The sequence below is a fragment of the Lampetra fluviatilis genome, unplaced genomic scaffold (genome assembly GCF_964198595.1).
Source record: "Lampetra fluviatilis unplaced genomic scaffold, kcLamFluv1.1 SCAFFOLD_589, whole genome shotgun sequence".
Classification (NCBI taxonomy): Eukaryota; Metazoa; Chordata; class Hyperoartia; order Petromyzontiformes; family Petromyzontidae; genus Lampetra; species Lampetra fluviatilis.
In genome coordinates, this window is record NW_027621811.1 from 20,001 (window position 1) to 33,991 (window position 13,991).

Here is a 13,991-nt window from a genome sequence, read left to right on the forward strand (position 1 = left end):
CAGTAGCAGCAGTAGTAGTGTAGTAGTTGTAGTAGCAGTAGTGTAGTAGGTGTAGTAGTAGTAGCAGCAGTAGTAGTGTAGTAGTAGTAGCAGTAGTAGTGTAGTAGGTGTAGTAGTAGTAGCAGCAGTAGTGTAGTAGGTGTAGTAGTAGTAGTAGTGTAGTAGGTGTAGTAGTAGTAGCAGTAGTAGTGTAGTAGGTGTAGTAGCAGTAGTAGTGTAGTAGGTGTAGTAGTAGTAGCAGCAGTAGTGTAGTAGGTGTAGTAGTAGTAGTAGTGTAGTAGGTGTAGTAGTAGTAGCAGCAGTAGTGTAGTAGGTGTAGTAGTAGTAGTAGTGTAGTAGGTGTAGTAGTAGTAGCAGTAGTAGTGTAGTAGGTGTAGTAGTGTAGTAGTAGTAGTGTAGTAGTGTAGCAGCAGTAGCAGCAGCAGTAGTGTAGTAGTGTAGTAGTAGTAGCAGTAGTAGTGTAGTAGTAGTAGCAGTAGTAGTGTAGTAGTAGTAGCAGTAGTAGTGTAGTAGCAGCAGCAGCAGCAGTAGTGTAGTAGGTGTAGTAGTAGTAGTGTAGTAGTAGTAGTGTAGTAGTGTAGTAGTAGTAGCAGCAACAGTAGTGTAGTAGTGTAGTAGTAGTAGCAGTAGTAGTGTAGTAGGTGTAGTAGTAGTAGCAGCAGTAGTGTAGTAGGTGTAGTAGTAGTAGCAGTAGTAGGTGTAGTAGTAGTAGCAGTAGTAGTAGTAGTGTAGTAGTGTAGTAGTAGTAGTGTAGTAGTAGTAGTGTAGTAGTGTAGTAGTAGTAGCAGTAGTAGTGTAGTAGGTGTAGTAGTAGTAGTGTAGTAGGTGTAGTAGTAGTAGCAGTAGTAGTGTAGTAGGTGTAGTAGTAGTAGCAGCAGTAGTGTAGTAGGTGTAGTAGTAGTAGCAGTAGTAGGTGTAGTAGTAGTAGTGTAGTAGTAGTAGCAGTAGTAGGTGTAGTAGTAGTAGTGTAGTAGTAGTAGTGTAGTAGTGTAGTAGTAGTAGTGTAGTAGTAGTAGTGTAGTAGTAGTAGTGTAGTAGTAGTAGTGTAGTAGTGTAGTAGTAGTAGTGTAGTAGTGTAGTAGTAGTAGCAGCAACAGTAGTGTAGTAGCTGTAGTAGTGTAGTAGTAGTAGTGTAGTAGTGTAGTAGTAGTAGCAGCAACAGTAGTGTAGTAGCTGTAGTAGTGTAGTAGTAGTAGTGTAGTAGTAGTGTAGTAGTAGTGTAGTAGTTGTAGTAGTAGTGTAGTAGTAGTGTAGTAGTAGTGTAGTAGTTGTAGTAGTAGTGTAGTAGTAGCAGCAGTAGTAGTGTAGTAGTTGTAGTAGTAGTGTAGTAGTAGTAGCAGCAGTAGTAGTTGCAGTAGTAGTAGCAGTAGTAGTGTAGTAGTAGTAGCAGCAGTAGTAGTTGTAGTAGTAGCAGCAGTAGTAGTAGTAGTGTAGTAGTGTAGTAGTAGTAGTGTAGTAGTAGTAGTGTAGTAGGTGTAGTAGTAGTAGCAGTAGTAGTGTAGTAGGTGTAGTAGTAGTAGCAGCAGTAGTGTAGTAGGTGTAGTAGTAGTAGCAGTAGTAGGTGTAGTAGTAGTAGTGTAGTAGTAGTAGCAGTAGTAGGTGTAGTAGTAGTAGTGTAGTAGTAGTAGTGTAGTAGTGTAGTAGTAGTAGTGTAGTAGTAGTAGTGTAGTAGTAGTAGTGTAGTAGTAGTAGTGTAGTAGTAGTAGTGTAGTAGTAGTAGTGTAGTAGTGTAGTAGTAGTAGTGTAGTAGTGTAGTAGTAGTAGCAGCAACAGTAGTGTAGTAGCTGTAGTAGTGTAGTAGTAGTAGTGTAGTAGTAGTGTAGTAGTAGTGTAGTAGTTGTAGTAGTAGTGTAGTAGTAGTGTAGTAGTAGTGTAGTAGTTGTAGTAGTAGTGTAGTAGTAGTGTAGTAGTAGCAGCAGTAGTAGTGTAGTAGTTGTAGTAGTAGTAGTGTAGTAGTAGTAGTGTAGTAGTAGTGTAGTAGTAGTGTAGTAGTTGTAGTAGTAGTGTAGTAGTAGTGTAGTAGTAGTGTAGTAGTTGTAGTAGTAGTGTAGTAGTAGCAGTAGTAGTGTAGTAGTTGTAGTAGTAGTAGTGTAGTAGTAGTAGTGTAGTAGTAGTAGTGTAGTAGTAGTAGTGTAGTAGTAGTAGTGTAGTAGTGTAGTAGTAGTAGTGTAGTAGTGTAGTAGTAGTAGCAGCAACAGTAGTGTAGTAGCTGTAGTAGTGTAGTAGTAGTAGTGTAGTAGTAGTGTAGTAGTAGTGTAGTAGTTGTAGTAGTAGTGTAGTAGTAGTGTAGTAGTAGTGTAGTAGTTGTAGTAGTAGTGTAGTAGTAGTGTAGTAGTAGTGTAGTAGTTGTAGTAGTAGTGTAGTAGTAGCAGCAGTAGTAGTGTAGTAGTTGTAGTAGTAGTAGTGTAGTAGTAGTAGTGTAGTAGTAGTGTAGTAGTAGTGTAGTAGTTGTAGTAGTAGTGTAGTAGTAGTGTAGTAGTAGTGTAGTAGTTGTAGTAGTAGTGTAGTAGTAGCAGCAGTAGTAGTGTAGTAGTTGTAGTAGTAGTAGTGTAGTAGTAGTAGTGTAGTAGTAGTAGTGTAGTAGTGTAGTAGTAGTATTGTAGTAGTAGTAGTGTAGTAGTAGTAGTGTAGTAGTAGTAGTGTAGTAGTAGTAGTGTAGTAGTAGTAGTGTAGTAGTGTAGTAGTAGTATTGTAGTAGTAGTAGTGTAGTAGTAGTAGTGTAGTAGTAGTAGTGTAGTAGTAGTAGTGTAGTAGTAGTAGTGTAGTAGTAGCAGCAGCAGTAGTGTAGTAGTAGTAGTGTAGTAGTAGTGTAGTAGTAGTGTAGTAGTTGTAGTAGTAGTGTAGTAGTAGCAGTAGTAGTGTAGTAGTTGTAGTAGTAGTAGTGTAGTAGTAGTAGTGTAGTAGTAGTAGTGTAGTAGTAGTAGTGTAGTAGTAGTAGTGTAGTAGTGTAGTAGTAGTAGTGTAGTAGTGTAGTAGTAGTAGCAGCAACAGTAGTGTAGTAGCTGTAGTAGTGTAGTAGTAGTAGTGTAGTAGTAGTGTAGTAGTAGTGTAGTAGTTGTAGTAGTAGTGTAGTAGTAGTGTAGTAGTAGTGTAGTAGTTGTAGTAGTAGTGTAGTAGTAGTGTAGTAGTAGTGTAGTAGTTGTAGTAGTAGTGTAGTAGTAGCAGCAGTAGTAGTGTAGTAGTTGTAGTAGTAGTAGTGTAGTAGTAGTAGTGTAGTAGTAGTGTAGTAGTAGTGTAGTAGTTGTAGTAGTAGTGTAGTAGTAGTGTAGTAGTAGTGTAGTAGTTGTAGTAGTAGTGTAGTAGTAGCAGCAGTAGTAGTGTAGTAGTTGTAGTAGTAGTAGTGTAGTAGTAGTAGTGTAGTAGTAGTAGTGTAGTAGTAGTATTGTAGTAGTAGTAGTGTAGTAGTAGTAGTGTAGTAGTAGTAGTGTAGTAGTAGTAGTGTAGTAGTAGTAGTGTAGTAGTGTAGTAGTAGTATTGTAGTAGTAGTAGTGTAGTAGTAGTAGTGTAGTAGTAGTAGTGTAGTAGTGTAGTAGTAGTATTGTAGTAGTAGTAGTGTAGTAGTAGTAGTGTAGTAGTAGTAGTGTAGTAGTAGTAGTGTAGTAGTAGTAGTGTAGTAGTAGTATTGTAGTAGTAGTAGTGTAGTAGTAGTATTGTAGTAGTAGTAGTGTAGTAGTAGTATTGTAGTAGTAGTAGTGTAGTAGTAGTATTGTAGTAGTAGTAGTGTAGTAGTAGTAGTGTAGTAGTAGTAGTGTAGTAGTAGTAGTGTAGTAGTAGTAGTGTAGTAGTAGTAGTGTAGTAGTAGTAGTGTAGTATGTGTAGTAGTAGTGTAGTAGTGTAGTAGTAGTAGCAGTAGTAGTGTAGTAGCTGTAGTAGGTTATAGTGGTGAGCGGTGGTGAGGAGCGGTGAGTGACCTGGTGAATGGTGAGGAGCGGTGAGTGGTGAGTGTTGGTGAGTGGTGGTGAGCGGTGGTGAGGAGCGGTGAGTGACCTGGTGAGTGGTGAGTGGTGAGCGGTGGTGAGCGGTGGTGAGGAGCGGTGAGTGGTGAGTGGTGGTGAGCGGTGGTGAGGAGCGGTGAGTGACCTGGTGAGTGGTGAGGAGCGGTGAGTGGTGAGTGTTGGTGAGTGGTGGTGAGCGGTGGTGAGGAGCGGTGAGTGACCTGGTGAGTGGTGAGTGGTGAGCGGTGGTGAGCTGTGGTGAGGAGCGGTGAGTGGTGAGTGGTGGTGAGCGGTGGTGAGGAGCGGTGAGTGACTTGGTGAGTGGTGAGTAGTGAGCGGTGGTGAGTGGTGAGTGGTGGTGAGCGGTGGTGAGCGGTGAGTGGTGGTGAGTGGTGGTGAGGAGTGGTGAGTGGTGAGCGGTGGTGAGTGGTGAGTGGTGGTGAGCGGTGGTGAGCGGTGAGTGGTGGTGAGTGGTGGTGAGGAGTGGTGAGTGGTGAGCGGTGGTGAGCGGTGAGTGGTGGTGAGTGGTGGTGAGGAGTGGTGAGTGGTGGTGAGCGGTGGTGAGCGGTGAGTGGTGGTGAGTGGTGGTGAGGAGTGGTGAGTGGTGGTGAGCGGTGGTGAGCGGTGAGTGGTGGTGAGTGGTGGTGAGGAGTGGTGAGTGGTGGTGAGTGGTGGTGAGTGGTGGTGAGGGGTGGTGAGTGGTGGTGAGTGGTGGTGAGTGGTGGTGAGTGGTGGTGAGTGGTGGTGAGGGGTGGTGAGTGGTGGTGAGTGGTGGTGAGTGGTGGTGAGTGGTGGTGAGTGGTGGTGAGGGGTGGTGAGTGGTGGTGAGGGTGGTGAGTGGTGGTGAGTGGTGGTGAGGGGTGGTGAGTGGTGGTGAGGGGTGGTGAGTGACCTGGTGAGGTTGATGCGGGTCAGGCAGAGGCTGCAGCAGCAGCAGGGCCCCGTGAGTGGTGGTGAGTGGTGGTGGTGAGTGGTGGTGAGTGGTGGTGAGGAGTGGTGAGTGGTGGTGAGTGACCTGGTGAGGTTGATGCGGGTCAGGCAGAGGCTGCAGCAGCAGCAGGGCCCCGTGAGTGGTGGTGAGTGGTGGTGGTGAGTGGTGGTGAGGAGTGGTGGTGAGTGGTGGTGAGTGGTGAGTGGTGGTGAGTGGTGAGTGGTGGTGAGTGGTGGTGAGTGGTGGTGAGTGACCTGGTGAGGTTGATGCGGGGCAGGCAAAGGCAGCAGCAGCAGCAGGGCCCCGTGAGTGGTGAGTGGTGGTGAGTGGTGAGTGGTGGTGAGTGGTGGTGAGTGGTGGTGAGTGACCTGGTGAGGTTGATGCGTGGCAGGCAAAGGCAGCAGCAGCAGCAGGGCCCCGTACTGATGGGGATCGGAGAGCCGTGGAACCTCCTCACCAGCGCCTCCTCCCCACCGTATTCCTGCACCATCATCACCATGAACTGGTGGATGCAGATGGCGAAATATCTAGAGAGGGTGGGGGAGATGGGGGGGGGGGGGAGAAGGGTGAGATGAGGGGGGAGATGGGGGGGAGATGGGGGGGGAGATGGGGGGTGGGTGAGAAGGGTGAGATGAGGGGGGGAGATGGGGGGGGGGAGATGGGGGGTGGGTGAGAAGGGTGAGATGAGGGGGGGAGATGGGGGGGAGATGGGGGGGGAGATGGGGGGGGGAGATGGGGGGGGAGATGGGGGGGGGGGAGATGGGGGGTGGGTGAGAAGGGTGAGATGGGGGGGAGATGGGGGGGGGGGAGATGGGGGGTGGGTGAGAAGGGTGAGATGAGGGGGGGAGATGGGGGGGAGATGGGGGGGAGATGGGGGGGGGGGGAGAAGGGTGAGATGAGGGGGGGAGATGGGGGGGAGATGGGGGGGGAGATGGGGGGGGGGGGAGATGGGGGGGGAGATGGGGGGGGGAGATGGGGGGGGGGGAAGGGTGAGATGAGGGGGGGAGATGGGGGGGGAGATGGGGGGGGAGATGGGGGGGAGATGGGGGGGGGAGATGGGGGGGGGGGGAGAAGGGTGAGATGAGGGGGGAGATGGGGGGGAGATGGGGGGGAGATGGGGGGGGGGAGATGGGGGGGGAGATGGGGGGGGGGAGATGGGGGGGGGGGGGAGAAGGTGAGATGAGGGGGGAGATGGGGGGGGAGATGGGGGGGGAGATGGGGGGGGGAGATGGGGGGGGGAGATGGGGGGTGGGTGAGAAGGGTGAGATGGGGGGGAGATGGGGGGGGGAGATGGGGGTGGGGTGAGAAGGGTGAGATGAGGGGGGGAGATGGGGGGGGAGATGGGGGGGGAGATGGGGGGGGGAGATGGGGGGGGAGATGGGGGGGGGGAGATGGGGGGTGGGTGAGAAGGGTGAGATGAGGGGGGGGGGATGGGGGGAGATGGGGGGGGAGAAGGGGGAGATGGGGGGGGAGAGATGGGGGGGGGGATATGGGGGGGGGGAGATGTAGGAGATGGGGGTGAGGGGAGAAGGGGGAGATGGGGGGGGGAGATGGGGGGGGGAGATGGGGGGAGAAGGGAGAGATGGGGGGGGGAGATGGGGGGGGGAGATGGGGGGGGGGAGATGGGGGGGAGATGGGGGGGGGAATGTGGGAGATGGGGGTGGGGGGAGAAGGGGGAGATGGGGGAGGGGGAGATGGGAGGAGATGGTGGAAGATGGGGGAGAGATGGGGGGAGAGATGTGGAGATGGGGTGATTCTGCAGCTCCATCTCCACTCGGGACGTCCCTTCTCATTGTCTCCGGAGTTTTCCCGTTCTCTCTAACCGAGCAACGGGGAGTTCGTCCTCCCCCCCCCCCCCCCCGGGGCTCCACTTCAAAAACAATCGCCGCACTTTCCCAGCCGGATGCTTGCTCAGCGGTGGCGGAGACAACGGAGGGCTGGACTGGCGACCCCACAGATCGCAGGTTCGATTCCAGCTCAAGGCGCGCCAGTGATTAATTCTGAACTCTGTGGGAGTCTCAGTGATTAACACTGAACCCTGTGGGAGTCTCAGTGATTAACACTGAACCCTGTGGGAGTCTCAGTGATTAACACTGAACCCTGTGGGAGTCTCAGTGATTAATACTGAACTCTGTGGGAGTCTCAGTGATTAACACTGAACCCTGTGGGAGTCTCAGTGATTAACACTGAACTCTGTGGGAGTCTCAGTGATTAACACTGAACTCTGTGGGAGTCTCAGTGATTAACACTGAACCCTGTGGGAGTCTCAGTGATTAACACTGAACTCTGTGGGAGTCTCAGTGATTAACACTGAACCCTGTGGGAGTCTCAGTGATTAATACTGAACCCTGTGGGAGTCTCAGTGATTAACGCTGAACCCTGTGGGAGTCTCAGTGATTAACACTGAACCCTGTGGGAGTCTCAGTGATTAACACTGAACTCTGTGGGAGTCTCAGTGATTAACACTGAACCCTGTGGGAGTCTCAGTGATTAACACTGAACCCTGTGGGAGACTCAGTGATTAATACTGAACCCTGTGGGAGTCTCAGTGATTAACACGAACCCTTTGGGAGTCTCAGTGATTAACACGAACCCTGTGGGAGTCTCAGTGATTAACACTGAACCCTGTGGGAGTCTCAGTGATTAATACTGAACCCTGTGGGAGTCTCAGTGATTAATACTGAACTCTGTGGGAGACTCAGTGATTAACACTGAACCCTGTGGGAGTCTCAGTGATTAACACTGAACTCTGTGGGAGTCTCGGTGATTAACACTGAACCCTGTGGGAGTCTCAGTGATTAACACTGAACTCTGTGGGAGTCTCAGTGATTAACACTGAACTCTGTGGGAGTCTCAGTGATTAACACTGAACCCTGTGGGAGTCTCAGTGATTAACATTGAACCATGTGGGAGTCTCAGTGATTAACACTGAACTCTGTGGGAGTCTCAGTGATTAACATTGAACCCTGTGGGAGTCTCAGTGATTAACACTGAACTCTGTGGGAGTCTCAGTGATTAACACTGAACTCTGTGGGAGTCTCAGTGATTAACACTGAACCCTGTGGGAGTCTCAGTGATTAACATTGAACCATGTGGGAGTCTCAGTGATTAACACTGAACTCTGTGGGAGTCTCAGTGATTAACATTGAACCCTGTGGGAGTCTCAGTGATTAACATTGAACCATGTGGGAGTCTCAGTGATTAACACTGAACTCTGTGGGAGTCTCAGTGATTAACACTGAACCCTGTGGGAGTCTCAGTGATTAACATTGAACCCTGTGGGAGTCTCAGTGATTAACACTGAACTCTGTGGGAGTCTCAGTGATTAACACTGAACTCTGTGGGAGTCTCAGTGATTAACACTGAACTCTGTGGGAGTCTCAGTGATTAACACTGCACCCTGTGGGAGTCTCAGTGATTAACATTGAATCCTGTGGGAGTCTCAGTGATTAATACTGAACCATGTGGGAGTCTCAGTGATGAACATTGAACCCTGTGGGAGTCTCAGTGATTAACACTGAACCATGTGGGAGTCTCAGTGATTAACATTGAACCCTGTGGGAGTCTCAGTGATTAACATTGAACCCTGTGGGAGTCTCAGTGATTAACACTGAACTCTGTGGGAGTCTCAGTGATTAACACTGAACCCTGTGGGAGTCTCAGTGATTAACACTGAACCCTGTGGGGGTCTCAGTGATTAACACTGAACCCTGTGGGAGTCTCAGTGATTAACACTGAACTCTGTGGGAGTCTCAGTGATTAACACTGAACCCTGTGGGAGTCTCAGTGATTAACACTGAACCCTGTGGGAGACTCAGTGATTAACACTGAACCCTGTGGGGGTCTCAGTGATTAATACTGAACTCTGTGGGAGTCTCAGTGATTAACACTGAACCCTGTGGGGGTCTCAGTGATTAATACTGAACTCTGTGGGAGTCTCAGTGATAAATACTGAACCCTGTGGGGGTCTCAGTGATTAACACTGAACCCTGTGGGAGTCTCAGTGATTAATACTGAACCCTGTGGGAGTCTCAGTGATTAATACTGAACTCTGTGGGGGTCTCAGTGATTAATACTGAACTCTGTGGGAGTCTCAGTGATTAACACTGAACCCTGTGGGAGTCTCAGTGATTAACACTGAACCCTGTGGGAGTCTCAGTGATTAACACCGAACCCTGTGGGAGTCTCAGTGATTAATACTGAACTCTGTGGGAGACTCACTGATTAACACTGAACCCTGTGGGAGTCTCAGTGATTAACACCGAACCCTGTGGGAGTCTCAGTGATTAATACTGAACTCTGTGGGAGACTCACTGATTAACACTGAACCCTGTGGGAGTCTCAGTGATTAACACTGAACCCTGTGGGAGTCTCAGTGATTAACACTGAACCCTGTGGGAGTCTCAGTGATTAATACTGAACCCTGTGGGAGTCTCAGTGATTAATACTGAACTCTGTGGGAGTCTCAGTGATTAACACTGAACCCTGTGGGAGTCTCAGTGATTAACACTGAACCCTGTGGGAGTCTCAGTGATTAACACTGAACCCTGTGGGAGTCTCAGTGATTAATACTGAACCCTGTGGGAGTCTCAGTGATTAACACTGAACCCTGTGGGAGTCTCAGTGATTAACACTGAACCCTGTGGGAGTCTCAGTGATTAATACTGAACCCTGTGGGAGTCTCAGTGATTAATACTGAACTCTGTGGGAGACTCAGTGATTAACACTGAACCCTGTGGGAGTCTCGGTGATTAATACTGAACCCTGTGGGAGTCTCAGTGATTAACACTGAACCCTGTGGGAGTCTCAGTGATTAATACTGAACTCTGTGGGAGTCTCAGTGATTAACACTGAACCCTGTGGGAGTCTCAATGATTAATACTGAACCCTGTGGGAGTCTCAGTGATTAATACTGAACTCTGTGGGAGACTCAGTGATTAACACTGAACCCTGTGGGAGTCTCAGTGATTAACAATGAACCCTGTGGGAGTCTCAGTGATTAACACTGAACCCTGTGGGAGTCTCAGTGATTAACACTGAACCCTGTGAGAGACTCAGTGATTAACACTGAACTCTGTGGGAGTCTCAGTGATTAACACTGAACCCTGTGGGAGTCTCAGTGATTAACACTGAACCCTGTGAGAGACTCAGTGATTAACACTGAACCCTGTGGGAGTCTCAGTGATTAACACTGAACCCTGTGGGAGTCTCAGTGATTAACACTGAACCCTGTGGGAGTCTCAGTGATTAACACTGAACCCTGTGGGAGACTCAGTGATTAACACTGAACCCTGTGGGAGTCTCAGTGATTAACACTGAACTCTGTGGGAGTCTCAGTGATTAACACTGAACCCTGTGGGAGTCTCAGTGATTAATACTGAACTCTGTGGGAGACTCAGTGATTAACACTGAACTCTGTGGGAGTCTCAGTGATTAATACTGAACCCTGTGGGAGTCTCAGTGATTAATACTGAACTCTGTGGGAGTCTCAGTGATTAATACTGAACCCTGTGGGAGTCTCAGTGATTAATACTGAACCCTGTGGGAGTCTCAGTGATTAATACTGAACCCTGTGGGAGTCTCAGTGATTAACACTGAACCCTGTGGGAGTCTCAGTGATTAACACTGAACTCTGTGGGAGTCTCAGTGATTAATACTGAACCCTGTGGGAGTCTCAGTGATTAATACTGAACTCTGTGGGAGACTCAGTGATTAACACTGAACCCTGTGGGAGTCTCAGTGATTAACACTGAACCCTGTGGGAGTCTCAGTGATTAACACTGAACCCTGTGGGAGTCTCAGTGATTAACACTGAACCCTGTGGGAGTCTCAGTGATTAACACTGAACCCTGTGGGAGACTCAGTGATTAACACTGAACCCTGTGGGAGTCTCAGTGATTAACACTGAACTCTGTGGGAGTCTCAGTGATTAACACTGACCCCCGTGGGAGTCTCAGTGATTAACACTGAACCCTGTGGGAGTCTCAGTGATTAATACTGAACCCTGTGGGAGTCTCAGTGATTAACACTGAACCCTGTGGGAGTCTCAGTGATTAACACTGAACTCTGTGGGAGTCTCAGTGATTAACACTGACCCCCGTGGGAGTCTCAGTGATTAACACTGAACCCTGTGGGAGTCTCAGTGATTAACACTGAACCCTTTGGGAGTCTCAGTAATTAACACGAACCCTGTGGGAGTCTCAGTGATTAACACCGAACCCTGTGGGAGTCTCAGTGATTAACACTGAACCCTGTGGGAGTCTCAGTGATTAACACTGAACCCTGTGGGAGTCTCAGTGATTAATACTGAACCCTGTGGGAGTCTCAGTGATTAATACTGAACTCTGTGGGAGTCTCAGTGATTAACACTGAACCCTGTGGGAGTCTCAGTGATTAACACTGAACCCTGTGGGAGTCTCAGTGATTAACACTGAACCCTGTGGGAGTCTCAGTGATTAATACTGAACCCTGTGGGAGTCTCAGTGATTAACACTGAACCCTGTGGGAGTCTCAGTGATTAACACTGAACCCTGTGGGAGTCTCAGTGATTAATACTGAACCCTGTGGGAGTCTCAGTGATTAATACTGAACTCTGTGGGAGACTCAGTGATTAACACTGAACCCTGTGGGAGTCTCAGTGATTAATACTGAACCCTGTGGGAGTCTCAGTGATTAACACTGAACCCTGTGGGAGTCTCAGTGATTAATACTGAACTCTGTGGGAGTCTCAGTGATTAACACTGAACCCTGTGGGAGTCTCAATGATTAATACTGAACCCTGTGGGAGTCTCAGTGATTAATACTGAACTCTGTGGGAGACTCAGTGATTAACACTGAACCCTGTGGGAGTCTCAGTGATTAACAATGAACGCTGTGGGAGTCTCAGTGATTAACACTGAACCCTGTGGGAGTCTCAGTGATTAACACTGAACCCTGTGGGAGTCTCAGTGATTAACACTGAACCCTGTGAGAGACTCAGTGATTAACACTGAACCCTGTGGGAGTCTCAGTGATTAACACTGAACCCTGTGGGAGTCTCAGTGATTAACACTGAACCCTGTGGGAGTCTCAGTGATTAACACTGAACCCTGTGGGAGACTCAGTGATTAACACTGAACCCTGTGGGAGTCTCAGTGATTAACACTGAACTCTGTGGGAGTCTCAGTGATTAACACTGAACCCTGTGGGAGTCTCAGTGATTAATACTGAACCCTGTGGGAGTCTCAGTGATTAATACTGAACTCTGTGGGAGACTCAGTGATTAACACTGAACCCTGTGGGAGTCTCAGTGATTAACACTGAACCCTGTGGGAGTCTCAGTGATTAACACTGAACCCTGTGGGAGTCTCAGTGATTAACGCTGAACCCTGTGGGAGTCTCAGTGATCAACACTGAACCCTGTGGGAGTCTCAGTGATTAACACTGAACCCTGTGGGAGTCTCAGTGATTAACACTGAACCCTGTGGGAGTCTCAGTGATTAACACTGAACCCTGTGGGAGTCTCAGTGATTAACACTGAACCCTGTGGGAGACTCAGTGATTAACACTGAACCCTGTGGGAGTCTCAGTGATTAACACTGAACTCTGTGGGAGTCTCAGTGATTAACACTGACCCCCGTGGGAGTCTCAGTGATTAATACTGAACTCTGTGGGAGTCTCAGTGATTAATACTGACCCCCGTGGGAGTCTCAGTGATTAACACTGAACTCTGTGGGAGTCTCAGTGATTAACACTGAACTCTGTGGGAGTCTCAGTGATTAACACTGAACCCTGTGGGAGTCTCAGTGATTAACACTGAACTCTGTGGGAGTCTCAGTGATTAACACTGACCCCCGTGGGAGTCTCAGTGATTAACACTGAACTCTGTGGGAGTCTCAGTGATTAATACTGACCCCCGTGGGAGTCTCAGTGATTAACACTGAACCCTGTGGGAGTCTCAGTGATTAACACTGAACCCTGTGGGAGACTCAGTGATTAACACTGAACTCTGTGGGAGTCTCAGTGATTAACACTGAACCCTGTGGGAGACTCAGTGATTAACACTGAACCCTGTGGGAGTCTCAGTGATTAACACTGAACTCTGTGGGAGACTCAGTGATTAACACTGAACCCTGTGGGAGACTCAGTGATTAACACTGAACCCTGTGGGAGTCTCAGTGATTAACACTGAACTCTGTGGGAGACTCAGTGATTAACACTGAACCCTGTGGGAGTCTCAGTGATTAACACTGAACCCTGTGGGAGACTCAGTGATTAACACTGAACTCTGTGGGAGTCTCAGTGATTAACACTGAACCCTGTGGGAGACTCAGTGATTAACACTGAACCCTGTGGGAGTCTCAGTGATTAACAATGAACCCAGTGGGAGTCTCAGTGATTAACACTGAACCCTGTGGGAGTCTCAGTGATTAACACTGAACCCCGTGGGAGTCTCAGTGATTAACACTGAACCCTGTGAGAGTCTCAGTGATTAACACTGAACCCTGTGGGAGTCTCAGTGATTAACACTGAACCCTGTGGGAGTCTCAGTGATTAACACTGAACCCTGTGGGAGTCTCAGTGATTAACACTGAACCCTGTGGGAGTCTCAGTGATTAACACTGAACCCTGTGGGAGTCTCAGTGATTAATACTGAACCCTGTGGGAGTCTCAGTGATTAACACTGAACCCTGTGGGAGTCTCACTGATTAACACTGAACCCTGTGGGAGTCTCACTGATTAACACTGAACCCTGTGGGAGTCTCAGTGATTAACACTGAACCCTGTGGGAGCCTTAGTCTGGCTCTGTGAGCCCCAGTGATTAACATAGATCCCTATGGGAGTCTTAGTCTGGCTCTGTGAGCCTCAGTGATTAACACTGAGCCCTATGGGAGCCTTAGTCTGGCTCTGTGAGCCTCAGTGAATAACACTGAACCTTATGGGAGTCTTAGTCTGGCTCTGTGAGTCTCAGTGATTCACACTGAACCCTGTGGGAGTCTAAGTCTGGCTCTGTGAGCCCCAGTGATTAACCGTGAACCCTGTGGGAGTCTCAGTCTGGCTCTGTGAGCCCCAGTGATTAACACAGAACCCTGTGAGAGCCTTAGTCTGGCTCTGTGAGCCCCAGTGATTAACACAGAACCCTGTGA

The 13,991-nt window shown here is 48.6% G+C and overlaps 1 protein-coding gene across 1 annotated transcript in view; it reads right to left on the bottom strand.

The window, feature by feature from the left end:
* LOC144955727 (organic solute transporter subunit alpha-like) overlaps nt 1-13,991 on the bottom strand; it is a 43,725-nt gene that overhangs the window by 16,426 nt on the left and 13,308 nt on the right. Inside the window, exon 4 of the mRNA XM_078885869.1 lies at nt 5,235-5,393. Coding sequence (XP_078741995.1) covers nt 5,235-5,393 — 159 coding nt within the window. The remainder of the gene's footprint in view (nt 1-5,234; nt 5,394-13,991) is intronic.